This window comes from Euphorbia lathyris, chromosome 9 (genome assembly GCF_963576675.1).
Source record: "Euphorbia lathyris chromosome 9, ddEupLath1.1, whole genome shotgun sequence".
NCBI lineage: Eukaryota > Viridiplantae > Streptophyta > Magnoliopsida > Malpighiales > Euphorbiaceae > Euphorbia > Euphorbia lathyris.
The window spans coordinates 33727790-33755011 of record NC_088918.1 but is presented as its reverse complement, the minus strand read 5'-3'; the positions used below and the strand labels follow the sequence as shown (position 1 = coordinate 33755011).

General features: G+C 33.6%; 2 protein-coding genes, 1 long non-coding RNA gene and 1 pseudogene across 8 annotated transcripts; 2 read left to right on the top strand and 2 right to left on the bottom strand.

Moving 5' to 3' along the window:
* The first annotated feature begins 1301 nt into the window (after positions 1 to 1301).
* On the top strand, positions 1302 to 2904 carry LOC136205215 (blue copper protein-like). The gene is made up of 4 exons (XM_065995718.1): positions 1302 to 1461; positions 1553 to 1900; positions 2140 to 2487; positions 2574 to 2904. The coding sequence occupies exons 1-4, from the start codon at positions 1302 to 1304 to the stop codon at positions 2786 to 2788; spliced, it is 1071 nt and encodes a 356-aa protein (XP_065851790.1). The 3' UTR covers positions 2789 to 2904.
* A 3614-nt stretch (positions 2905 to 6518) lies between these two features.
* Positions 6519 to 11290, bottom strand: LOC136207082 (uncharacterized). 6 transcript variants are annotated; one of them, XR_010676566.1, is made up of 10 exons: positions 10961 to 11290; positions 10519 to 10670; positions 9798 to 9854; positions 9134 to 9223; positions 8802 to 9015; positions 7657 to 7771; positions 7448 to 7557; positions 7089 to 7151; positions 6881 to 6972; positions 6519 to 6770 (listed from the first exon to the last, which is right to left on the bottom strand). It is a non-coding gene; the product is annotated as an uncharacterized lncRNA (long non-coding RNA). The 6 variants fall into 6 exon arrangements; XR_010676564.1 differs by having other exon boundaries at positions 8802 to 8904; XR_010676565.1 differs by lacking the exon at positions 9798 to 9854.
* Positions 11291 to 11920: 630 nt separating this feature from the next.
* Positions 11921 to 12889, bottom strand: LOC136207332 (blue copper protein-like). Its single transcript, XM_065998604.1, has 3 exons — positions 12730 to 12889; positions 12306 to 12653; positions 11921 to 12135 (listed from the first exon to the last, which is right to left on the bottom strand). The coding sequence occupies exons 1-3, from the start codon at positions 12887 to 12889 to the stop codon at positions 11921 to 11923; spliced, it is 723 nt and encodes a 240-aa protein (XP_065854676.1).
* Positions 12890 to 19794: 6905 nt separating this feature from the next.
* LOC136207331 (uncharacterized) lies at positions 19795 to 25361 on the top strand (annotated as a pseudogene).
* Positions 25362 to 27222: the final 1861 nt, after the last annotated feature.

The window sequence follows — 27222 nt, the reverse complement described above, 5'->3', positions numbered from 1 at the left end:
ACTAATTCATGAAATGTATACCATAATTATTAAATTACTCGGTTTCAGGTTGTTATTTAAGAGACTATTAACTTTTGGGTTTATTTGTTAAGTATATAAGTAGTCCTACTTCAAACCGGTGAAACATAAAATACCCCTTATGGATGGAAATGGAGATGGTATGTTTATCATACAAACGATAGTAATTCAATCAATTGAGTAAGAAATAATTAAACATGCAAGGATGATTAAAAGTAACCTATCAATCTTATGAAGGGCTTAGCTCCGAATTCTCTAATTACATATGAGACTATAAATTAGGATCCATAAAAACCGTATAAAAATATAAGGATAAAATATTCCTATCAATATGTAATAAGTTGTTGATTCAATCAATCTTCCTCCACTTTCTTCTATTCATTGGTTGTCTGTTCAATCCTCTCTTGTAAACACTTAATCTTTCTTACTTCATAAATAATTAGATCTCTTACTAGTTATGCTAATTGTAGATCTAACACAATCATTACTCTTACATGGTTCTCATAATAAAACCCAACACAAATGACAAATGTACGTTTTCTATGGTTTTAAATTCGGTCTATTATATACATTTAACCTAAAATTTATAAGAACCCTTCAACCTAAAATTTTAAGTTGATCATATAACTTTCAGAAATAATCCAATAGTCATCTCCAAGAACTAGGTTGAAAAAGTCTTAAACAACTGATGAAGCACCTGAGATACCACTTATATGTATATGAGACAATGCAAAGAATCCACATTTTTAATTAAAATTAACTTAATTGGACCCGCCAATTTCCTGGTTCTCAGACTAAAGCTTTTGTCATATGAATTCTTCAAAGAATATAAAAAGAAAAAAATAATCGAATTGAAATGGTCATAAAACTAAGTTTTGTCCTTAGTCCGGCTATGGTATCGAAGCAGGAACCATGGCGGAATTATTCCGTTGTTAATATTACTGTTATATTTAAATTTAAAAAAACTGTAAACAAACTATATCCTTATATAGCTAAAAGCATATGTATTATTCATTAATCACAACTCAATTAAGAATCAAATTGTTACGCACATAACAAAAAAAAAAGGAAACAGAAAAAACAAGTCTTAAAGTTTATCTTTATATCAAAGAATTGAAATGGTCATAAACTTAAGTTTTGTCCTGAGTCCGGCTATGCCGCCCAATTCTGATAATTAACACTATAAATACGTCCATAGTTTATAGTTTCTTCATAACACAACAACAAGAACAAGAACATATCTCATTACATCAACCAAATTATTAATTTCTTGAATTCATTCAATGGCTTCCCGTCTTGTTTTAGTAGTTCTTATGTTCATTATCCCAACAATCACAGCTCGGTTTAAAGATCATATAGTTGGAGATGAAGCTGGATGGCTTCTTGGATTTGATTACCAAGCTTGGGCTAATGCCAAGAAATTTCATGTTGGAGATAAACTTGGTATTAATTCATTTTTATTTGTTCATAAACTATATACTAATTTTGATGTATTGCAGAATAAATTAAATATATTTGTTGTTCTTGGTTGCAGTATTCAAATATGGTGTGGGATCTCACAATGTGTATAAGGTGAACGGAACTGGTTTCCAGAACTGCATCAGGCCGCCTTTAAGTGAGGCACTAACCACCGGAAATGACACAGTCGTTTTGGCAACACCGGGAAGAAAATGGTACATTTGTGGAGTTGGGAAGCATTGTGAAAATGGGATGAAATTTGCTATAACAGTGTTTCCATTGAAAGAGAAAAGTCCAAGCCCTCCCACTCCTCCTCTTACTTATGGTAAAACATTCATAGTTGGAGATGGTGCTGGTTGGAAACTTGGTTTTGATTACCAGGCTTGGGCTTATGGCAAGAAATTTCAAGTTGGAGACAAACTTGGTAAGGAATTGTGTTTGCTTTCTGATTATTCTCAAGAGTATAAATAATAATTACAGGCTTAGTTCAAGGCTATAAAATATGTGAATGTCAAGATAAAGAAAATATTTACATAACAGAATAGGTAACAGTATAAGATATACATGATTACATATCTAACAATTACATTTTCATAAATTAAACATGCACTGTATATATGTTTCATGTGTCTAAAATGTTATTAATTTGTTGGATGCATACAGTATTTAACTATCCTGTTGGAGCTCACAATGTGCATAAGGTGAATGGAACTGGCTTCCAAAACTGCATCAGGCCTCCTCTAAGCGAGGCACTTACCACTGGAAGCGACACAGTGGTATTGGCAACTCCGGGAAGAAAATGGTATATATGTGGAGTAGGACAACACTGTCAAAATGCAATGAAACTTGTTATAACTGTGTATCCTAGACAAAAAGTTGCAGCCCCAGCACCATCTCCTCCTCTGACTTATGGTAAAGAATTTATAGTTGGTGATGAAGCTGGATGGAGACTTGGTTTTGATTACCAAGCTTGGGCTTATGGCAAGAAATTTCAAGTTGGAGATAAACTTGGTAAGCAAAATATATGATATGACTGTGTGATAATAATATTAATTTAGAAATTGTAAATCTGATTATATATATATATGTATTTGCAGTGTTCAAATATGGGGTAGGAGCTCACAATGTGTTTAAAGTGAATGGAACTCAATTCCAAGGCTGCATTAGCCCGCCGGCAAAGGATGCGCTGAGCAGCGGATATGATACGATAGTATTAGCAACTCCTGGAAACAAATGGTACATTTGCGGTGTAGGCCAGCACTGCCAGAATGGAATGAAGCTTTTCTTGACTGTCATGCCGCGCAAACATTAAATTTCAAAGGGGGATACTAGCTTTTCTTAGAGAAACCACAGTTGCTGTTTTATGTATCTCAATCTTAATTATCTCAGTTAATTTTAGAACTGTAAGCTTCTTAATTTAAATCTTTCAATCCAGTGTACTGTGTGTTGTATCCATTGGGAGGAAGAATTAATGTTTCATTTGTATCGTTGTAGTTTTTCAGATATATGGCTAAAGAATCAGATTAATCAATTCCTAGTCACTTGATTAATTTATTAGTGTTTAATCTTTCTTCATTTGTATAGTCAAATACAAGATAATCAGGACAATATAATCATACTGACACGGCAGGAACGATACAAAAACAATCTCGTTGCTAATAATTGATTCATCTCACGAATGTTCTAATAGAAACCGTCAAAGGTCACAAGAGTTTTGGAAATTTGAAACTTATAATTTCATTAATAATAATTTCATCAATACAAAAGAAAGCAAGCCTTTAAGTAGGTAAAATGAGTCGTAAATGTTGGAAAATGAATGAGATGATTTTATAACAACACAATTTGGTGTGGAAAGTATATGTATTATTGATGTGATACTGAGTTTAAATACAGCAGAAACACAGTTACAGAATAACTGTTACATAACTACATCCTACAAATCAGTGATTTAAACAACCACTTGAGGCAACTGACTAAAAACATACGGATGAAAAATACAGGATAAGATAGCAGTTACTAAAGCATAAATTTAACACTCCTCCTTGCTTTGGTTACTGCAAACTCTAAGCTTTTTTCTAAAGAACTCTAAAGAAACATTTGTGTCCTGTTTGTTTTTTTTCAATAATGAGATCTGCAAGTGTGCGCTGTGGACATGAGTCTTTGGACAAAAATGACTCAAGTAATTTCTCCTCATGCTCATCAATCTCATCATAATCACCAAACTGAGTTTGAGTTTTCAGAGAAACCATTAAAATCGTCAAGGTCCCCTTCTTCATCTTCTTTTCGATCCTTGACATTTTCTTCTTCAGCTAAAGCAAATGCAGTAGTAGCAGTAGGATTTTTCTCCTCAGCCTCCTCTTGAACTTCCTTCTGCTGAATCAACGCCTCTTTCAAATTTTTTGAACTCAAACCTGATGAGATCATCTTTTCACAAACTTCTGAATTAATTTGTGTTTCAGTAAACAATTTTTGCTCCTCTTTCAATGGATTCAATGCAAAGATCTTGCCTTTCATCTTCACTTTGAAGACATCTTTGTCCGCTGAATCCTTTATAATGCAGTAATTTGTTTCAAATAAAACTTTGAAACCCTTCTCAAGTAGTTGGCCAATACTTAACAAATTCTGATTCATGTTAGGCACAAATAATACATCTTTGATTATTTTTGTACCTGAATTTCTCTTAATAGCCACTGCACCTTTTCCCTTCACTGGAATGTATTCTCCATTTCCAATTCTGACTTTGGAAACTGCTGATGTATCTAGCTCTTTGAACAAAGTACGATCATAAGTCATATGGTTCGTACATCCGCTATCTACAAGCTAATTATCACTTGAATTTCCAGGAGCAAAACATGAAGCCACAAAAAGATACTCATCTTCATCTTCTTCGTGATCAGCAACTTGAGCAACATTTTTCTCATGGGTTTCTGAATTTTGTTGAGTGTTGCTTTTGCAAATCTTTTGATGATGTCCCATCTTTTGGCACTTCTCACATTATTGATATGGTCTTCTCCAACATTTAAAAGGTGGATGACCTTTCTTCCCACAATGATGACAAGGAGGAAAGTCAGATTTATTCTTCTTGTACTTCATCCCTTTTTCTCCCTGGCTAGATTGACCCTTTGCAAATAATGCACCTTCAACAAAATTCTCAAACCTCAAAAGTCTCCTCTGCTCTTGTGCCTGCAAAGCGTTCAACAATTCTGCCAAACTAATTTTTGACAGATCCTTAGTGTTTTCCAGAGAAGAAATGGTTGCTTCAAACCTTTCAAGAAGCTTTTGAACTAATCTAGAATCAGGAAATTCAGTACTGAGTAATCTTACTTTATTAGCAATGCTAAGCAATTTGTCTGAATACTCTTTGACAGTTTCTGAATCCTTCATCTTTTGAAATTCAAATTCTCTTATTAAGTTAAGAGCCTTCATTCCTTTGATCTTCTCATCTCCTTCAAATTCTTTCTTCAAGAAATTCCAAACTTCAAAAGTTGATTTCATTGTCATGATTCTGATAAAGATATCAGATGAGACTGCAGCAAATAACGTAGCCCTGGCCTTCGACTTTCTTGATTTCTTCTCCTTGTGGTTTTTTATCTGCGCCACAGTTGGATTCTCGGACAGTGGAGGAACTTCGTAGTCCTCTTCAACAGCTTCCCATGGATCATTAGCCTCTAAATGTGCTTCCATCCTTGCTGCCCAAATATGATAGCCCTTCACCATTGAAAACAGGTGGTGCTAATGCAGTAAATGGAGTTTGTGAGAAATCCATAAAGAAGAAGAGAAAAAGAAATAATAACAAATTCATAAGTCCCTCAAGAAGGGAGCTCTGATACCATTTGTTGGAAAATGAATGAGATGATTTTATAACAACACAATTTGCTGTGGAAAGTATATGTATTATTGATGTGATACTGAGTTTAAATACAACAGAAACACAGTTACAGAATAATTGTTCTATACCTACATCCTACAAATTAGTGATTTAAATAACCACTTGAGGCAACTGACTAAAAACATACAGATGAAAAATACAGGATAAGATAGCAGTTACTAAAGCATAAATTTAACAGTAAATGCAAAAGTAATTCAAAATAGAAAAAGAATATGAATCCTAATTGGCGACGGAATCCTAAAGAAACAAACAAGTTAAAAAACACCTAAAAACCTAAAATTGCAAAAATAAGGGCTTTAGAGATCGAATTGACTAAAAAAGCCCGAAAGTCATGGCGTAGCTGTGAGTTTTGCTTCTAGGCCGGTTTCCATGGCAGAATAGGGTCCAAAATCGCAAAAAACCACAATTCGCAACTTGACAGAATTTAACAATTTACCACTTGATCATATTTCTCTAAAAACCGAATTGCTTGGTCTTGGAACGCATCACATAATTAACAATAAATAAAGATAAATTTTAGTGACCGGCCATATATGCAGATTGTATTATGTTTTGCATTTGTCACTAATTGGTTTTTTCTATTATATTCATGTTTTATATAGTCTTAGCTAGATACATTGCATAAACAATATGCAGCTATATTACACCACCCCTGTGCTTTAATCCAACAAAGGGCCTCATGACACGAGAGAGTTCAGCAGCCCCAGAATCTGGGAAAACTGCTGCATCAAAGTACAGTTCACTACAAAAAAAAAGCCCTTTACCGACGGTTTTTTTCTACTTTAACGACGGTTCGGTTTTAACCGTCGGTAGAGATAGTAGCGACGGTTTTAAAAACTGTCGGAAAAGTGTTGTCAATTCCAGCGTTGCTACTTTTACCGACGGTTTTATTAGGGCGTCGGGGAAAGGTTTTTAATAGGAACGCTATCCTACTGGCGGCTTAAACCGCCGCTAGAATCGATTTTCACAAAAAAAAAAAACCAGGATTTAGCGACAGAACACAGGTCGGTAAACTGTCGCTAAGAATTTAGTATCTCAATGAAAAATTTACCGACGAATATTTTGTCACTAAATCCCTGTTCAGTAATGCCACAAAATTCATTTTTCCTGGACTATGTCTAACTGTAGCAAACAGTTATAACCACATACATCATGCCATTCCAATCACATCATGCCATTCCAATCAAATTTTACAATAAACCTCACCAATATTGTCAATACTGAAACTAAAAATAACAAAATCTGAAATCAACATAACTAAAATTAAATCAACAATTGAACTTCTTCATGTAAATAAAGACCTTGAGCTATGCATATCTCCTTTTTCACTTCTTTGAAGCATGTTCTGAATCCTTCATCTGTCTACCTATTTTTCCTCTCCTCTTTACTGTAATCGCAACGAAATCTAGAATTTATATCATCCTCGTTAAATCACCCATCCAACCTATCAATACATGCTTTTGGGAGTAGGAACTTTCAAAATCAGAAGAAATTAAATCTAGAATTTATACTAACCTCGGCCACAATGAAGGCGTGGTACCCATGTGGAACTCTATAGGGCAGTTCGACTACGGCAACGGGATCAGCTATCCATTTGGCTTAGATGTCTGTGTCAAGGGAGAAAGACAAAACCCAAGGAAACAATAAAAATTCATGGAAATAGTCCCTAGAAAATTTGCTATTTGAACATAAATGATAAAATTGCTAAGGTTTTAGAGAATACCATCTGAAAAATGGATCAGAACCCTTTTCTAATCTTCCAATCACTTCAAGGGAACCTTAAAACCTGTCCACCAACCAGAAACAATAAAATTGCTAAGGTTTTAGAGAACCAGAATTTGCCTTAAAAAGGACAATAAAACCAACAGCCACCATCATATACATGTACAACCAAAAACATTATCACCAGTCAAATGGAAACATAAAAAGTAAGTTTCAATAATGGAAAATTATTTGACTAGTTTATTATGTTCTTGGAAACCATTCTCTCTACGTGTTTTGTGGGTTTGTTTAACTTCAGTTTCAGCACAGAATTGAACTCTTAGTGATCTCAACAATAATTTATAAAGGCACAGCACTCACCTCAATTAAGGCGCTGTATCTTCTGTCCACTTTTGATGTAAGGTGGAGAGCCTCAGAATGGAAAGGAGAGTTATTGCCGACAAAAAGTGGAAATGGTAATCCATTAAAGCCTGTTACACATTCCGAGTTTAATAATCAAGTAAACAAAAAAATAGAAGCAGAGAAAAATTGCTAGCATTTGGGTTATAAGGATGTAGAGTAATACTGACCCCCTTCTGGTCCCACAATTATTAGTCCGCTCGATTCTTTTCTTGATGAAGACAATATACTAACCACCGGAGTAGCTTCTGCTGCTGCCAGAAAAGATATCTTTGACTGGCCAATCTGTATAGAAATAAACAAGAGCCAAAATTTCAACATATTCTCGTCTTGATGATTCAGGAAGGAAAAGAAAACCAGTTATTACTCATGTATTGCATGGTTAGACCCGAGTGTGGACTTAACCCCAGCTGACTAGATAGTCTACCGTGCATTCAATTTTGGTGCACGGAATATATCATGAGACACAAGAATTAATGTTGCTGTGTCTCCCCGAAGATAATCTGTACTAGCCACTAAGGATTATATAATACCATGTACGTGCGAACGTTCCAAGATAAATGATCAGCAATTAATTGGCTCTTTCTATGTTTACTTCATCTATCCAAATCTAGCTACTAACACAACTTAAAAACATATTTTTATGAAATTCTAGTCACTACGTTGGGAAATCAAAACTCACGAGTAGCCAAACAACACAATGGAGAAATAAGAAATTAGTAACTGTTTCTGAATGTATTGAATAGAAACGAGTAACAGAGGTCCAAACCGGTAACACTATGATAAATAAGAAAGCAAAATACAGAAACGTTTAAGGTCGGCAGTCCCTAAGACAAGTCCACATAAAAGTTTAGAAAATTTGTTTTCCTTAAAATCAATCATGGTAGCCTGCAGGAATTTACCCTGAAAAAAACCATAAACTTATATCTTTTGCAGCATTATACTTCCTCGAGAACCAAACAGAAAACATGCCAATCATGATAAAGCTTCTTATTGTGATCCAGTTCAATGCTTACATTTCTTCCTATTTGTAACTATTAAATATACCTTCCAATTTATAATTCTTTTTTTTTTGTGCTTCCATCCACCAAGTTATGATGAAACTCAGAACATAATTAGAATTTAGTATAGTATTCAGATTGCAACTATGTGTAAGACATTTCCATGTCCAAACCTAAACATGAACTTTAAATTGACAGTATCAATAAAAAACTACAAGATCATGCTCCATTACGATATTGTTCTAAAAACATGACTCAAAGGAAATAGCAGAGATAGAGTGCAGTAGTCTTGTTATATATACAAACCAACTCACCTCTTCTAGAGGAGAGTGAATATCTGATGGAGTATGGCTGTGTTTTTCAGCAAAAACAATAGCTTGTCCCAATGCAGCCAAAGGAGCTTTCCTAACCAAATAGCTATATTCTCCACGAGTTTAGTCATATTAGAACATACAGTAATAAAGCCTGAGGTAATGAAATAGTAAATCCCCAATTCTAATACCCAGAATATCTACTATGCTCACAATCCTGCGATGAAGATTCGAGAACCAACAATAGACTTTGCACAATTAACCAATTGTCCCAAGAGGTCTCCAGAAAGCACCAAAAAAATTTAATATAGAGAAAATTGAGGGTCAGTACAAACCTTGGTAATAGAGTATCAACCTTTCCCCAGTCATCGCAGCAGCTACATTTCTACCAACTCATTAACTTTGCTTCTATCCTTTAGAACTTCCTTCAAGAGATAATCAAATGCACAGTTGAGATAAAAAAAGAAATAAATATACAGAAAATACATAATCCTGAAGCTAATGCAATGGAATGGCTTAGAAGGAAATCTGAGGCTACTGATAGCTGAAAGCCCTCAAAACAGGACATAGATGAAGAAGAGTCAAGGGATGCACAGGTCTCTCTCCTACCTTATTCTATTTCTAGGCTAAGCTCATGCTTAGTCTTAGTCTGACTGCAATCTTTTGTAAGTACTGAACTAAAGTATACCCTTTCACAAAGTGAATATACCTGCAAAATATTCTGAGGCACCAAGTATCTGCAGTATCTCTTAAGCATGGGCAATGATTCAATGTTATGCAGTTGGGTATTGATAAGTTTATAATCTCATTCTACCAGTAATCATGCAGCAATTGGGTATTATTTTTTATGGTAAGCTAGGGAACTGAACCCAAATAGGAAGTTATGTAGTTAATTAGCATTGAAAGACTTGACAAGCTATGATTTAAAAGTGAGATATAAAGTGAATGAAGGATCAAAGCTTCTCTATGCAACTATCTTATAATGGGTCAAGGTCATACCTACAAACGCTTCTGCTTCAATACTTACATGTTCGTAATTGAAGTTCAATTCCCACCCTAAAAGCCCCAAAACCAGAGAATCAATATAGGAAAAATTAAACGTGTGATGCATTTTCAATAGAGTTCTCACGAGTAGACATTGTTGACCTTTGTCTGTCTACACTAAAAATTGAAACAGAAGTGGCTGAAAATTAATCATAAAGGATACTAAAATTGCTGGCATCTTATCCTATGCAATCAACCAGGTAAGGACACATGTAAATGAAGAAAGCAGTCAAAGTAAAAGTTCATAATAGATCATAGTAGACAAACATAAATAATAGGGTTTCTCTAGAAGAGCACAAGTCCTGATGGATGTCAATCAAAAATCAAAAGAACCTGTCCTCAAAGCTATGCTCAATGTCAAACTGAAAAAATATTGACCTTGTAGCAGAGTATCCTTCTAAGCCAATGTGCATTCACAGTAAACAGAGTATCCTTCCTACCCAATGTGCATTCACAGTAAAGCCTGCTTTATTGACATTCATACTGAAAAAATATCCCATTGACCTAGTGTTTCTGAAACAACTCTATTCAAAATGTGTGTGAATGAAGCAAGCATTTGTGAGTAAAACTAAGTTAAACAGCCACTTTATCAACAAGTCAGATGTACCTACGCTATACTTTTTCAAGTGAGTTTCAATCTTGTGTTGTCATATTTGATAACATTAACCCCTTATACCTGCAGTTGAAGCTTGGACAAGTCACCAATTTCTGCAGTTGAAGCTTGGATAAGTCACCAATTTCTGCAGGAATTTCCCTTTGCATCTCAGTTGAAACCAAGATAAAGAATTTGGAGGTTGATGCAATGGGACAAGTTTGCTGGAATTTGACCTGCAATTGAATTATTTTTTAGTCTCAAAACTTGCAGCCTGAATAATGGACCGATTTCTTCAGGAATTTGGGTGTGCAGTGACTTATAGGAGAGTGTAATCTCTCTGAGGAAGCTGAGATTTCCAATAAAAGGAGATATGGAACCAATCAAGGCTTTTGAGGTTAGATTGAGATCTACAAATAGTTTAGAAACCTCAAGCACACGAACTATAAGAGAGCTGAGAATGAAGAGCCGTGACAATTTAACACAGGAAAACAAAAACAAAAACGATAAATGAAGATACCCAAACCTGGAATGTTTAGCAATCCAAAGTGCAAATAGCTTGTCCAAATTGCAATTGGTGTGAACCGGAGTTGGAAATCTAAAGTAGCAAAAATCCCTTGTTCGGAGACCAGATTGCATTAAGGATGTCGCCATTTTCGCAAGTTTCCTAAAATCGCTGTGGACGGCTAAGTAGAGAGCCGTTATAGTTGAGAGAAACGACAAGATAAAAACTCTATGTCGAAGTTGAAAGACGGAAAGGAGAAGGATGAAAACGATGAACGTTTGGCAGAAGAGAAGTCGCAAAAGTAGGAAGAAGAGGGGGCGAGGGAGAGATGATATGAAATTGGCTGATTAGGGTTAGGGATAGTTTTTCTAAATGGGCTGGGCTTCATAAAAATTTAGCTCAAAATATTTCTCCAATTAAAATAGATGTATTTTTTAGCTACATTTAAACAAAGTGTTGCTATTAAAGTGTTGGGAAAGACTAATTTTTTTGGTTCCATGACACTTCCAACCAGACAACAACAACAACAACAACAACGTTACATTGCTAAAGCATACTAGGGCAATCGTGAACCTATTATTGCTGGAATGTTTGTCGGAAGTCATAGTAGGCATTTCCAACAAAAAAAAAAAAACACAATTGAAAATTGTATGATTTTTTGTGTCAGTAAAAAATTATCGCAGTTGTTTGCCAAGGAGGTAATGCCGACGCAATATTGGTCAGTCTTCAAATTAGGCAATTTTCGTAATGATGCTTTTTCTTATATATAATGAACCAAAAGCTTAATGGATACATATATGAAAAAACTATAGAATGGCAGAAATCGAACATTCATCGCCGGAATTAATTCACATATAATTTGCATGATTCATGCAACAAACAGTACATTTCGTAACAAAACTGGGAAAAACAATACAGAACATACGACCTATCATTTCTAAGAAAAACAAGTGAACATTTGCCATTATTCCCCTATGAAATTTAGTCACGGCGCGGCATGACAGTCAGGAAAAGCTTCATCCCATTGTCGCAGTGTTTACCAACACCACAAATATACCATTTGTTTCCTGGACTTGCCAATACTATTGTATCATATCCACTACTCAGAGCCTCTGTAGCTGACGGCCTCGTGCAGCTGTGGAATTCAGTTCCATTCACTTTAAACACATTATGAGCTCCCACAGGATATCTAAATACTGCAAAAACAAACATCATTCCATTATACATAACATATCAGTACTGTTTGAGATAATTATTGTTAAATATCTCTTTAGCTATCATCAGATACTAACAGATAACTAGATAACTACAAGGATTGTTTCATCACATACTAACAGATAACTATAAAATTGAAGTGTATATTTACCAAGTTTGTCTCCAACTTGAAATTTCTTGCCATAAGCCCAAGCCTGGTAATCAAAACCAAGTCTCCAACCAGCACCATCTCCAACTATGAATGTTTTACCATAAGTAAGAGGAGGAGTCGGAGGGCTTGGAGTTTTCTCTTTCAATGGAAACACTGTTATAGCAAATTTCATCCCATTTTCACAATGCTTTCCAACTCCACAAATGTACCATTTTCTTCCCGGTGTTGCCAATACGACTGTGTCGTGTCCAGTGGTTAGTGCCTCGCTTAAAGGCGGCCTGATGCAGTTCTGGAAACCAGTTCCGTTTACCTTCTGCACATTGTGAGATCCCACACCATATTTGAATACTGCAACCAAGAACATTAAATATATTTAATTTCATTGTTTTGCAATTTCAATACATCAAAATTAGTAAAAATTTACCAAGCTTGTCTCCGACGTGAAATTTCTTGGCATTAGCCCAAGCTTGGTAATCAAATCCAAGACGCCATCCAGCTTCATCTCCAACTATATGGTCTTTAAACCGAGCTGTGATTGTTGGAATAATGAACATTATAACTGCTAAAACTAGACGGGAAGCCATTGAAATGAAGTATATTATATATTGTTGTTGTTCTGCTATGAAAGAAGCACAAAGTATGGACGCATTTATAGTGTTTATTATCAGAGTTGTAAAGAAAAAATATATCAAAGATATCCATACAAGGATAATTGGGCGGCATAGCCGGACTCAGGACACATGTTAAGACAACATGCAATTTTATGACCATTTCAGTTCTTGGATATAATAATCAACTCGTTCTTTTTTTATGTGCAGAACTAAGATGACAAGAGCTGGAGTTTCATAACCATAAAACTTATAGGCATATCTATATTTATTTTGTTATTTAAATCGATGCCTGGGGGCTAATTTTAATCCGACTATTGGGAGTAATTTTTTAATAAAACAAAAAATGAGTTTATAGTGTGGTTTGAACTCATGACTTTTCACCTTAAAATAAGGCTCTTAAACCAACTCTACTACGTTAAACTATTGTAATAATACTACATGGATTAAATATATACCAATATTAGGGAGGACTAATGGGACAAAATTAACGATTTTCAAGGGCGGAGCCGCGGGGGGGGGGGGGGGGGGGGGGCTCCCGGGCTGTGGGCTAGCTCCGCCCCTGCATATCCCATAATTTTTAGAGATAAGTTGAAATTTTAGCTTATGATTATTAAAGGAAAAACGGATTTTAGAGCACTGCAGTTTTATTACTAATGTTCACCAAATGATGTGATAAACCGTTTCATCAATAAAACATGTGCAATTTCAAACTTTATTAAGTAGCCAAAACCGTATGGCTGGTCATAACATCAAATTACACATAAAAAACCAATCTTTCCTCCATGAGACTTGACATTGCACTCTAGGATAAATATTGAATAAATCAAACAGCTACTTACATTTTAGTTTAATTTTTGTTTTATATGTTTTCATTTCCATTAACATAAACATAAGCATAGACAGCATATAAAACGGAATAGAGATTCCTATTACTAAGTCAGAATTGGCAAAGGTTACTTCATTATACAAATGTTTTCTGACTATTTCAACACTACTTGAATTTACATTAACATATATTGTTTCTTTTTCAGTAAGTAATTTATACACGAGAATGCAACAAAAGTTTAATTGTATCCCAGTTGTTGCATCTATTCTGTCTTATTAATTAAGACTATGTCAATATATAAATAAACTATTGGATACTACTATGATTATTATTATTATTATTATTATTATCATCATTAGAGAAATGGAATTTCTAAAAAACATAGGAAATGAAAACATGGGGAGACGTAGAAATATTAAAAGTATAGGGGCATATTTATTAATAATAAAATAATAATAATAATAAATACATAAAATAATAATAATTGATAAAACATAATTCAATTTTGAGATTTTATAGATTTTGGTTTTTTTTTTTTTTATAGATTCTAGTTTGAGAACGCAATTCAATTACATACCAATGAAGAGGTAAAAAATCTATTTAAATACAAAAAAGTCTTTCTATTAAAAAACATGTGTCATTGTGCATGAGTCCTTAAAATTAATTTTTCTATTAAAAAGTAAAAATAAAAATAAAACGTCCAAAAATCAGATCCAAAACTCACATGCGACTCAAGAAAAGACAGAGAGAACGAAGAAGAAATAAAGCTTTACATGTTAGAAAAATCAATGTGAAGAAGATAGATCATTATCGGAAAAACAAAGAGAGAAGCGACACCTACATTTTTTTCTGAAGTGTAAAGAAGATAGATTTCAATGCAATCTCACTCAAGAAGATTCAGTAATTCAATGGAAGGAAAATTAAGTGTAGTAAGTTGTTTAAATAGAATTAGGTTTGTGACTTTTGAAATCAATCAATAGTTTCACTCAAAATATGAAACGATTTCAGTTTTGCTTTTCCTAATTAAATTATGAATCTGAATCGCATACTGGAATTATTTGATTTTGGATACTGAAACACTTTCTTCATTTGGAAACACGTTTCAATCTTTTGGTAATTACAGAAACGTGTCTGGAAACGTTCTTTATCCATTTCCGAGCGTTTTCATTTCTCACATCTCTAAGAAACATTGAAATGCTGGTCGCTGAAGTTTTTATGTATCATAAATAAAAAGAAATTGTTGGATCTTAACTACCAGCTTAACCTTCTGATACAAATGACTTCTTAATATAGTATCGGAGCTTCTTAGTCAAGTGGTCAATGGTTCAAATCCTATTTTTGATGCAAAGTATGAGCTTCCTAACAATGTTGGCATCCTCAGAGAGCCCTAGACAGGCTTGAAATTTATTAATAATGAAAAATAAAGTCAAACAAACAAACAACCTAAACAACATGAAATTAAGATAACTCATTCAGACTTATACCACCACTGCATCATAAATTGCCTATTACAACCATAATTGTGAAATCGTTGCATAGTTTCGTAGAAGAAAACATAAACCAGAAATTGGAAGAAGAAGAGAAAGCAAAACTGGATACGATTTTTTATTATTATTTCTCTGAACGAACTTTTACACATAATCCTCTTTTATATTACATTTTAGTGCCACATCAACTAGGTTGGTTACAATTACTGCCTAGCTCCTTTTATTTCTGTTTAAAAATCTAGTACTTCCCCTCAAGATGGAAGGCTTATATCAAGATGGAAGGCTTATATGAATGACTCTCATCGTGACCAATGCTGAAGACATGTCCTTGTGTGTTAAAGGCTGGGCTAAAAGATCACTCGGTTGACTTTGTGAGGCAGCCAAGTGTGTATAAAGAAAACCAGAATCAAGATATTCGTGAACATAATGACAATCAATGTTTAAATATTTCGCCCACTCGTAATAAACTGGATTAGTAACAACATTTATGGCCGCTTCATTATCACAAAACAAAGAAATAAGAAATTTTACCTAAAACTGAAATTCGTGCATCAAATAACTTGACCATTTAAGCCCACATGAAGTTATACTCATGACACTGTAGTAAGACTAAAAGATTTACTAACGTTGCTCTGTTTCTTATACTTCCCAAAAACCAATTGCCCAAAAAACACAATAGACAGTCACAAAATGACGAGTTCATTGCACCAAGCTCAATCACTATCACAATAAACTGTGAGATTAAAATCATTATGAATTGAATAAAAGCCTTTTAGTGGTTGTAACCCTTCAAATATTTCACCATATGCAAGGCAACCTCCATGTGGAGCATTGTATGAACGCTCATAAATTGGCTCAGTTGTTGAGCATAGTTATCAGGTCTGGTAAATAATAGATAGAGCATCTCACTAATAAATCGTTGATATTGTTCAGGGTCAGAACATAAAGGAGAAAAAACATCAAGTTTAACCCTATAAGGAACAGGATTAGCAACAATAGTAGCATTTGCAAGGCCAACATCATTTACCAAATCATGAATATATTTGCATCGAGATAAAAAATATATCATCCTGAGATCTTACAAGTTCAACACCAAGAAAATATTTTGCTTGGCCCATGTCTTTAATGGTGAATGTGGAATGAAGCTCCTTCTTAACATGAATAATCATTAATTCTGAATTGTGAGTGATTAAAACATTCTTTACATTGACGATGAGAATTAAAAACATTGGACCTTCTTGTTATAAAGAAAATTATAAGGACTTTTCCAATTTAGAATTTTGATGGGATGCTAATTTACCAAAGTAGTGGCATGACTCATAGCCTCTCTCCATAAGATAGGTGACAAATTAGCATAACAAAACAAAGATCGAGCTATCTCTATCAAATATCTGTGTTTTGGTTCGACAATCCCGTTTTGTTATGGGGTGTAAACACGTGTCTTTTGATGAAGAATACCATAAGCAGTAAATAAAGAATGTAATTACAGAACTTACAAAAACTATGTTCCATTATCCGTATGAACCACTTGAACGGAGAAACCAAATTATGTATGAACCATTTAAAGAAATGTTCTAATAGGAAGGGTACTTCAGTTTTGGATTTAAGCAAGAGAGTCCAAGTACTCGTGTAAAATCATCAACCATAGTTAGCATAAAACAATAGCCTCACAAAGTAGCTTGTTTATAAGGCCCCAGCAGTCCAAATGAATTAATTCAAAAGGTTTTATTGAACTTATAGTGCTATTGCAAAAAGGTTTTCTAGTTTGCTTAGCCTAATGATATACATGACATGGTTGAATAGAATCTGTGTTTGTAAAAGAACACAAATGAGTAAGTTTGGTAAGTGAAGCATGACCTAATCAGTTATGCCATATGACTATATCATCATAAAACATAGGGTCTATATTTTTTTAGTATGCAAAACAACAGAAAAACTATTATTCTGAAACTGCTGTAGTTTTGTGGACCGCAAAGTATCATTTGATATAACCCTTCTTGATAATCACCAACTGCAACAATCTGCTTAAAGATGTGGTTCTGAAATATGAAAGATTTAGCCGAAAATAAAACTTGCAAGTTCTGATCATGTAGCAAGCGGCCCATAGATAACAAATTGTACCAGAAAGTTAGGACAAATAGGGCATGCTTGAGTTTTAAAAACTCATGAAAAACAAATGTTCTAGTATGAGTAACATGTTGGATAGATCCATCAGGTAAAAAACTTTCTTAGGCCTGGGTGAAAGAATCAAATCACTTATACATGTTAAATTCTTACTCGTGTGGGTGGTGACACCAAAATCAATTATCCATGTACATGGAAAAGGGCTGAAGAAATACCTATAAAAAACAAATGTTCTAGTATGAGTAACATGTTGGATAGATCCATCAGGTAAAAAACTTTCTTAGGCCTGGGTAAAAGAATCAAATCACTTATACATGTTAAATTCTTACTTATGTGGGTGGTGACACCAAAATCAATTATCCATGTATATGGAAAAGGGCTGAAGAATACATGAACATCTAGCAGCAAAAGCTGTGAATTCATTTTGTTGAGATTAGAAGACACCTATGATGCACGGAAATGGGAAATAAAATGGAAATGGATAGGAGAAACGTTATTTCTAAGAAAAATTAGCTAGGAAACAGTAGTGGAAACGGAAACGAAAATGAAAATGAAATGCGGAAACACTAATAAAAAAAAGAGTTTCCGTGCAATATAGGTAGACGTACATTGATTGCTTGCCTTTGAAAAGCTTGTTATCCTCCTGTTGCACCATACTTATTACTCCTTGTTTCATCTTAGTCATTTGATACATGCCATCTTCACTATCTAGATCAAATTCAAGTGGATGTTATTTTTTTTTAAACAAGCCTTGGAACCACTTGAACCTCATGAACCTCCTGATTTGAAGCCAAAGCCTCCAAAAATAACTATTTGTTGGACCAGTTTTGTGTGGTCCTTCGTACCATCAGGGTACCCAACAAGCCTGAAACAAGTTTTCTTATCATGATCAGTCCTGTCACAATAATCATAGTATAAATTGGCATTGTTCTTCTACATAGAATTGTTACTGTTAAAATGATTAGAATTATTAAATTTGGATCCAAAATTGTTAGATCGACTGCACTATGATTTAGAAGTATAGGTTTTAACAGAATTATTAGCAAATACAGAATGAGAATCGGAAGATTTCGATGCATATCAATACAGATAAGCATAGAAAACGCTTGGTAACAGGCAGAAGAGGATCCATTAACAAGACTTGGTTAAGAACATGTTCATAACCTGGATTTAATCTAGGCAGAAAATGCATCAACTGGTCTTCATCTTCAATTCAAATCTTTTGATTTTGTTAAAATATTCAACATATCAATCATAGATCTTACATTAATATCTGACATAGCCCCACACTCGACCATTTGGTTTGAGAACCTTTGATACCATGTCATGGAATTTGAACCAAAAGTTTAAACTGATAGTTAAAGATCGATCATAAATCTTATATTAATCTCTTATAGTCACAGTCATGTATCAAATATTATTTTGTTCCCCGACATGTAGTCTTAAGCTACTTGGACAATCGCTTATCAGGGCAACTCCAACCTTCACCAAATGAGGGTTGGAGCTGCTTAATTGGCGGTGGTTGGCACTCCAACCACCGTCAAATCACCCCGCCAATGAGGCGTGGAGTGCCAACTTCAACCATTGGTTGAAGTTGGTTGTTCCACCAAATGGGTGGAACAATTATTTTTTTAATTTTTTTAAATATGTAATTTTTATGTTTTGATGAAAATTAGTATTTTGTTTTCCTCAAAAAATATTTTGTTAATTAAGGTTTGTTTTCAAATATTTTTTAGTTAAATGTTATTAAAAATTATAGGGTTAAGGTATAAAAATATCCTAATGTTTTGGGTTAGGAGCAATTTTACCCCTAACGTCTAAAATTGTGCAATTTTACCCCTAAGGTTTGTAGCGAAGAGCAATTTTACCCCTAACGTTGATAATTTTGGATTAAATTATTTCTCAAATTGATCCAAATCATCAATATCAGGGATAAAATTGCTCGTGGATACAAACTTTAGGGGTAAAATTGCACCATTTTAGACGTTAGGGGTAAAATTACTCATGACCCAAAATGTTAGAGGTATTTTTGCACCTTAACCCAAAATAATATTGTGTAGTATATATTTTGGATAAAATTGCAAATGATTAAATTAAATAATATATTTAAAAATCATATAACTAACGATAATTAAGATAACGTTTAATTTGAAATAACATTAATTAAGATAACACTACAAACACATAATTTAAAACAACAATAATAATAGTAAGCTAAACACAACATGATTAAAACAAAATGATATGACTATGGGAACAGGATTCTAATAAGCCTAGATCTAACGGTGAATGAGCAAATTCTATATGCTCATTAAGGTGCATGTGATCAAGACTGTGGAACATATTACAACAATAATAATAGAGACATAATTTAAATAAAATAACGACATGACTATTGAAACACTAATCTATTCCATGAAAAAATTATAATCTGGTAACTTATGGCTTGGTGGTTGAAGATTGTTCAAATAACTAAAGTTGTTCATGTTGGATGGCAGAGGCGGTTTAGGCGGTTGAGATTGTTCTGCAATCCTAGCTTGCAAAACTTTTGTTTTTCTAGTTTTCAGTATTCACGTTCAACTGGATCTTCAATGGCATTGATATCGTTCGACATTATGTAGAATTGATCTTTCTACCAAATCATAAAATTTTGGATCTTCTTCATTCGTGTTTTCCATTATTGCTTTTGATCGAGTTTCTTTTTTCTTTTTAAGTTTTGCCTTTTTAACTCCTAATGGTCTTTATGATCCTAATGTGGAATTATTTTCATTAATGTTAATACTAAAATCAGACAGATCTAGTGATTGTTGTGTTGGAAATTCAGAAGTTGGACTCTCAGACTCCAACGATAAGAATGAAGACAGTGACTTTCTTAATTTCTTTTTACCCTTTTGGACATTATCATTAAATTTTGGCAAATCTTTCATCATAGTCCAAACATGATCAAATTTGAACCTCGTTTTCCATTTGATATTTGTCTTCATTAGTCTTCTTGTTATTTCCATCTGAAATAAATTAAAAACTATTATGAAAGATTCATCATGCCTAAAAATTTAAGTAACGAGATTAAAGAATTAAGAAATACTAACTATATCTTGAGGAGATGCACCACTTATCCTTATCACTTTAATCTGTCGGATGCATCCTTTGAACTTTTTTATAGCCTTCTCAATTTTTCCTACCCGGGACTCTAATGATCTCCAATTTCTCTCCTCCCAACTCATTTGTTTCCTTCCATTTTATGCAATTTTTACTCGTTTCCACATTTCTTGTCTATTTTGATTTGTCCCCGTAATCGGATCTTGTGCAATCTCCATATAAGCAGAGCATAAAAGCTCGTCTTCTGCATGAGTGAATCCATCTCCACGAGTCATTATGTAAAACTATATGTAAGAATAAGTGTTTTGAATGAAGTGAATGCAATTTAGATCTAAAGATTAAGGTATTTATAGAAGAAAAAATTTTATTTTCCCAATATATTAACTCTTCCCGATGTACTAATTGTGGCCAAATCTTTCTGATATACTAACTGTGCGCAAAGCTCCATAGAAGAAAAAATATTTATTTTCTCTAGATTCTAACTCTGCCTAATAAAGCAAATGATGACATTCTTTCCAATATCTTTCCTGGACATATCTTTCCAATCTATACTTATTGTGCATTATTCCGTTTTTCAATAAAACAAATGGTGACATTTTTGGATATTTCTTTCCAAAATTTAATGATTGTGCCCCTATTTCTTTTTTCCATAAAGCAAAGGATACCATACCTAGACTTACCTTATTTTAATTGTATATAAATATTGGACACTACTTCAACTCATTTTATTCACACTTCTTTATTACATTTTATTCATACTCTAATTTGATCCATTTCGAAATGAGTTTATCTCTTACCAGTGATTCATCTTCAGATGATGGCATTGATCATGAAATCACAATGAAGTTATTATCTCGATATAAAAAATATAAAGAACATATAGTCAGAGTAGCGGCTCATCTCATGTTGGCTCAGTCAAAGGTCATCGAGTTATCTATCGTAACCGTGAAGAATCAGATGAAAATATAAACAAGGATTACTTTAGTACTAATCCATGATTTGATGATAAGAATCTTCGAAGAAGGTTCAGAATGTCTCGTGATCTTTATATCTGTATCATAGATGCAGTCAAAGCTTATGATGTTTACTTTCAACAACGTCGTGATGCTGTTGGTAGAATGGGATTGTCATCTATACAGAAAGTAATAGATGTCTTACGAATTTTGGCATATGGAGTTCCAGGTGATGTTGTTGATGAATACTGTAAAATTGCTGAGTCAACAGCAATAAAGAGCTTGAAATTTTTTTGTCGGGCCATTGTGGAAATTTTCTCTGAGCAATATCTTAGAAGCCCAAATACAAATGATATTGCTAGATTGCTTCATATTGGGGAATCTCGTGGTTTTTCTGGTATGTTGGGTAGTTTGGATTGCATGCATTGGGAATTGAAGAATTGACCAACAGCTTGGCAAGGACAATATAGTGGACGTTCTGGTTCACCGGTAATTATTCTAGAAGTAGTGGTAGATTATGATCTATGGATATGGCATGCATATTTTGGTATGCCTAGAACCAATAATGTGTTAGATTCATCTAATCTATTCTCTGATCTTGCTAATGGTATTGCACCTCCAGCGCACTATACTATTAATGAAAAAGAATACAATACAGGTTATTATTTAGCTGATGGTATTTATCCTAAATGGTCTACCCTAATTCAAACGATTCATGACCCACAAGGTCCAAAACGGAAACATTTTGCAAAGGTACAAGAATCATGCAGAAAAGATGTGGAGCGTGCTTTTGGAGTTTTAAAGGCGAGGTTTGCCATTATTACTAACCCGACACGATTTTGGAGGAAAAACGTACTTCATGATATTATGCGAACGTGCATTATCCTACACAATATGATAATTGAGGGTGAACGTGATCTATTGTTACCCATTCAGGATCTACTTACAACACCCTCAAATCTAGAAAGTTCAATAAATCATGATACTAAGTTCCATGATTTCTTAGAGCAACATCGACAAATTAGAGATGAAAAGGCACATTTTGATCTTTGCAATGAATTAATAGAGCATGTTTGGAAGATATATTCTGATTCAATGAATAAGAACGATCGAGTTGGTTCAACAATTACTTTTATGCATTTCATGTACTCGTGTTGTATTATTTTCAGTATATGGCATACGCTAAGTAGCATTTTATTTGTATGCCGATTTTCTTATAGTATGTAATCCGTTATGGTTTTAATTCATTATCTTCGTTCTATTTTAGGCTTTTGCAATATTAATTTTAGCTAATCTAGAAATTTAACTATATTTAATTATTTAAATAAATTTAAATAATAATAATTATTATTATATTTTTAATTAGCTCTTGAATTAATTTTTATTATAGATTATTGATAATGATAATAATAAAAATAAAAATAATAATATATGTAAAAAATAATAAAATATTAATAAAAGTGTTAGGTAGAATGTAATAAAGTAGAGAATATTCTTTTTGATTTAATAAATGGCGTAGAAGGTTGGAGAAAGAATAGGATTTGATGCATAGAAAATAGAAAATGGATATAGAGATAGTGTAATGGGTTGAAGATGGTCTCAAGCTTAATTCAAATCCCGATATAGGATACCAGAGCATTGGGCTTTTCATAGAAACCCAAAGAATAACATTTGCTTGTTATCATATACTAATGACATGTATGACTTTTTTTCAATTTTCAATTTTGCTTGTTATCGTATACGAATGGCATGTATTACATTTTACGCAAGTTTAGGGGGTTAACTAAACATTTTATGCAAGTTGAGGGGGCTATTGGGACACTTTGAAAGTTCAAGAGACCAATCAAGTTTTTTGGATAAGTTCAGGGGCAAATGATGTATTAAGGCTTAATTAATAGTTGTGAACAGAATAAAAGTCACTAGCAGTAAACTCTAAGCAACACTAAAGGGTGAATTACATCCATGGCCATTGAACTTTACCCATTTAACATTATGACCACCGAACTTTAATTCTTAACAGTAGGGCCACTGAACTTTACACTTTTTAACGCCTTAAAATGACTGTTGACGGTCTCAAAATAAAAAATTCGAAGAGTTACTAACATTCTAAGAAACTTTAATTCTTGAAAATTTTCGTTTTGAAGTCATTTAAATGTTGTTTGATTAGGAGAAAGTGAGTGAATTTTTAGAGAGAGAAAGCTCCAAAAAATGTGATTTTGGAAAATAAAAAATGTGGTTTCATGGTAAATATCGTTCTGAACAACTTTAATTCTTGAATATTTTTATTTTGAGGTCGCTAACAGTCATTTTGAGGAGTTGGTTAAAATTGAATGACCACAGTGTTAAAAAATGTAAAGTTCAGTGACCATACTATTTAGAATTGAAGTTCAGTGGCCACAATGTTAAAATGGGTAAATTTCAATGGCCACGAGTGTAATTTACCCCAACACTAAATGGAATAACTAATTTTTTTATATATATAAAAAAGTAATGGTTCCTTTTGATTTGCATAGGATTGTGACATGCAGTGTCAAAAAGAATTTCTCAGAAATTGCTAAAATGACATATATATGCTTGATAATTGATGCATTTTTTGGTTTGGTTTTGGCCTCTAAGCTCTTTTTCTTGAATTTGTCATTATCATGTGGTAGTTTTGAGAACTAGTTGAAATCTTTTTGACAAGTAGTTGAAATCTAGTAGACTCATAACCCAGTGGATGATGACTAATCAACCCACAATTTTTGGTCACATACATATATCAGAACTTTGAATAATGGTTTCGACTGGTTTCGACCATTCAGATGATATCATATTATTTTAATTGTTGAAGTGGTATTATTTGAGTGAAAGGACTAATATTGTTCCCAATCCATGATAAAAATTTCTCTGATCTTAATATAGAAGTCTATAAATTTTACTTTATATTAGTGTTGAAGTTTAAATAAAAAAAAAAGTCCATTTAAAAAATTAATTAAATGATGAATTGGAATATTTTCATAAAAAAAAGTTTATGCATCATTGACATTTTTTTGTTAATATCATGGTTGAATATATATTTTCATGTCACCATTCTATTAATATAAATTTTCTTTAATTTGCACTTTAATATTAATATAACGTAGAGTTAAAAAAAAATTGTGTTACTAAATAAAATTTATGGACCATTATAGTACTAGCACTATATATAGTTGAGGAGGTGTGAAGGTATAAGTCATTGTAATTAAGGTTGAAATCTTTCTCTCACAACTTCGAATTGAACTTGTAATTGTTGGGCTTTGGAGACTAATAGATAGGCCCAATTTAAGTGATAGGCCCAACTGCAGCGATTCATAATAAAATATAGTCTCTTTCTTTGTAATCCACATCTTGAAAATAATAGTAAAATATCCTGATTTGGTAGTTTCCTCGTGACGTCAAATTGAGTGGCGAACTGGGTAAACAATTCTTGTGAGTTTGTTTGTGTTTTGCTTATCGTAATTGCATTAGTTCCTAACAGCAATCTCATAAAACTAAATAAAATATATATACATAAAAAAAACTTATGAGGTTAAAGACCAAGTTCTATAGTGCTCAACGAATAAATTTCAGTGGCAAGTGTTGATGATGGCATTAACACAAGTTACTGTCACACTGATGAAATGGCAGCCCTTTCTGCCTATGAAATTTAAAATGAATGTTGATGCTTTATTTGGTCAGGATGGAGAAATCTGTGGAGCAGTAATCCAAAACGAGAAAGGGCAAGTTACATTGGCTGTTAGGGTTCCATTAGGCATATGTCTGAGCCATGAGGTAGCACAAGCAGCAGTCTCGAGGGAATGTCTTTAAATTGCAGCGTCACTATATTATTGGTAGAATCAGATGCTAAAAACCCGGTGGATATGCAGAATAGAGAGCTAATTCCTACTGCTGATGTTGCGTTTCTCGTAGAAGATATTGTAGGAACTCAATTCCATTAATTGAGCTTTACTCATGTAAGTGGTACAATAACAAGCTAGCACAAGTTTACGAAATAGGGATTAACGCCCAATGCTTTTAAAATTCTAATAGAGAAAGTTGCTAGTTTCATTTTACCTTTTATTCTTAAGATATTATGATTGTTTAATAGTTTGACATGGCAGCACTCAACAAGACTGAATTCAATTGAAAGGGTGATGAATATAATAAACTCAGAGAGAGTTGTTATGAAAATAAAAGAATGAAGTTACTTTTACCTTTCAATTAATGTATAATGTATTTGGTTCCTTCCTAGTCAGAAAGCAGAAGAAGAAAACACAGTGGATGGTTGCTCTTGTTGAGTGCTGCCATGTCAAACTATTAAGTAGATCTTTTACAATGGAATATACTAGTAGTTTTCAGAAAGTAGCTCAGGATTTGCTTAAATTTGAAAGCAATTTACTGTCACCAAATTGAGATGTATTTGAAAAATGTTTATGAAATGAAGAAAGCTTAGCAATAGGTCAATGCAAAACCCACAAGACAAATTAACTACCATGTGTCCAATGGGTGGAGCTAGCCTAAGACTCTGAGGATGGCAGAGCCCCTCAGGCCTTAACGATGGTGTCGTTTCCTAGCAACTTTCTAACATTTATTTTTTTAAATAAAGACAGGGACGAGATCCAAAGAAGCATTCGGACATCCTAACTATATTGGTATCGCTAGCGTTTCCCCAACCAAACCTTCTAATATTTATTTAATAATGTTTGTAATATTATTTTAATATTTAAGAAGATTGAGTTTTTTTTATGAGTTAATTCCCAAAAAAAAAAAAACTATTTGTGTGATTTCATAGGTTTGCAAATCAATCCCAGGGCTTTTCCTGGCTTTTTAGTGGCAGAGGGCAAGATCATAAACTTAAGCTTTTTTTTTTAGTTGGAGATTAGATGAATTTGTTATTATTATAGGAGATAAGTACAAAATATAGGTCACACTCCCTACACCTTACTAATATAGGTCAATCACTTTTTTTTTTCTTTATGTCTTTATTATCATTCTTTAAAGCTACTCAATGCTCAACTCTTCCACTCTCTCAAGAACATTGATAACTATGTATCTGAATCTTGACCAATTGTCCGGACGTCTCACTGATGTTCCGTGTAATAACGTGTAAAACAAAACAAAGGTTAGAGAGGGGCTGGAGTCCGATGAACCTGTGTTATGATGTTTAAATCAGTCAAGTGCTTAGGAAGAGTTAAAGAGAATGGACTGGTTGTGAGATAGTAGTACACATACCATCATGTGTGATTATACATGTCTATTTATAGGGATAGGTCCAAACCCTTTATCATATAAGAATCTCTTTGGTATTATGGCTCCTTCTTCTATTAGGAGTTTGACTTTAGGGAGAAGTTCTCTATAATGCGGAGTCTCTAACCTAGCCGCACGGGGTTCTCCTTAGTGAGAAACGTTCCATGTAAGTGTTCTGGCAGATCCGAATGCCTGGATCTCTACACATGGTATCTGATCTGATAGTAAAAAAAATGTCTCTCAGCCAACTCAACTATCTTGAAATATTGAAATTATACTACAAAAACATCAACATAAACTAAAATTAGGGAGCTATCAAGTACCGAACCAATATTACTTAAGGGTGAAGCTAGAGGCCGGGGGCAGAGCCCCCGATCCCTGGGCTGAATCCGCCTCTGCGTACCATGTAGATATTGTCGGCTTTGCCCAAATTATATTTGTTGGACCTCACGACTTTAAAATTTGCTGGGTATTACAGCTTACTAGTATAGTTCACTTTCTTTTTTCTTTTTTATATTTTATGGTATTCAATTCATTCATCCATTAAGACCGTCACTTGTTCAAGCCTTCTAT

Coding starts and splice junctions, on each gene's coding strand:
- LOC136205215 (XM_065995718.1), top strand. CDS start 1,302: ATGGCTTCCCGTCTTGTTTTAGTAGTTCTTATGTTCATTATCCCAACA. Junction 1,462..1,552: donor TCATGTTGGAGATAAACTTG/GTATTAATTCAT, acceptor TCTTGGTTGCAG/TATTCAAATATGGTGTGGGA. Junction 1,901..2,139: donor TCAAGTTGGAGACAAACTTG/GTAAGGAATTGT, acceptor GGATGCATACAG/TATTTAACTATCCTGTTGGA.
- LOC136207332 (XM_065998604.1), bottom strand. CDS start 12,889: ATGGCTTCCCGTCTAGTTTTAGCAGTTATAATGTTCATTATTCCAACA. Junction 12,654..12,729: donor TCACGTCGGAGACAAGCTTG/GTAAATTTTTAC, acceptor TCTTGGTTGCAG/TATTCAAATATGGTGTGGGA. Junction 12,136..12,305: donor TCAAGTTGGAGACAAACTTG/GTAAATATACAC, acceptor TTGTTTTTGCAG/TATTTAGATATCCTGTGGGA.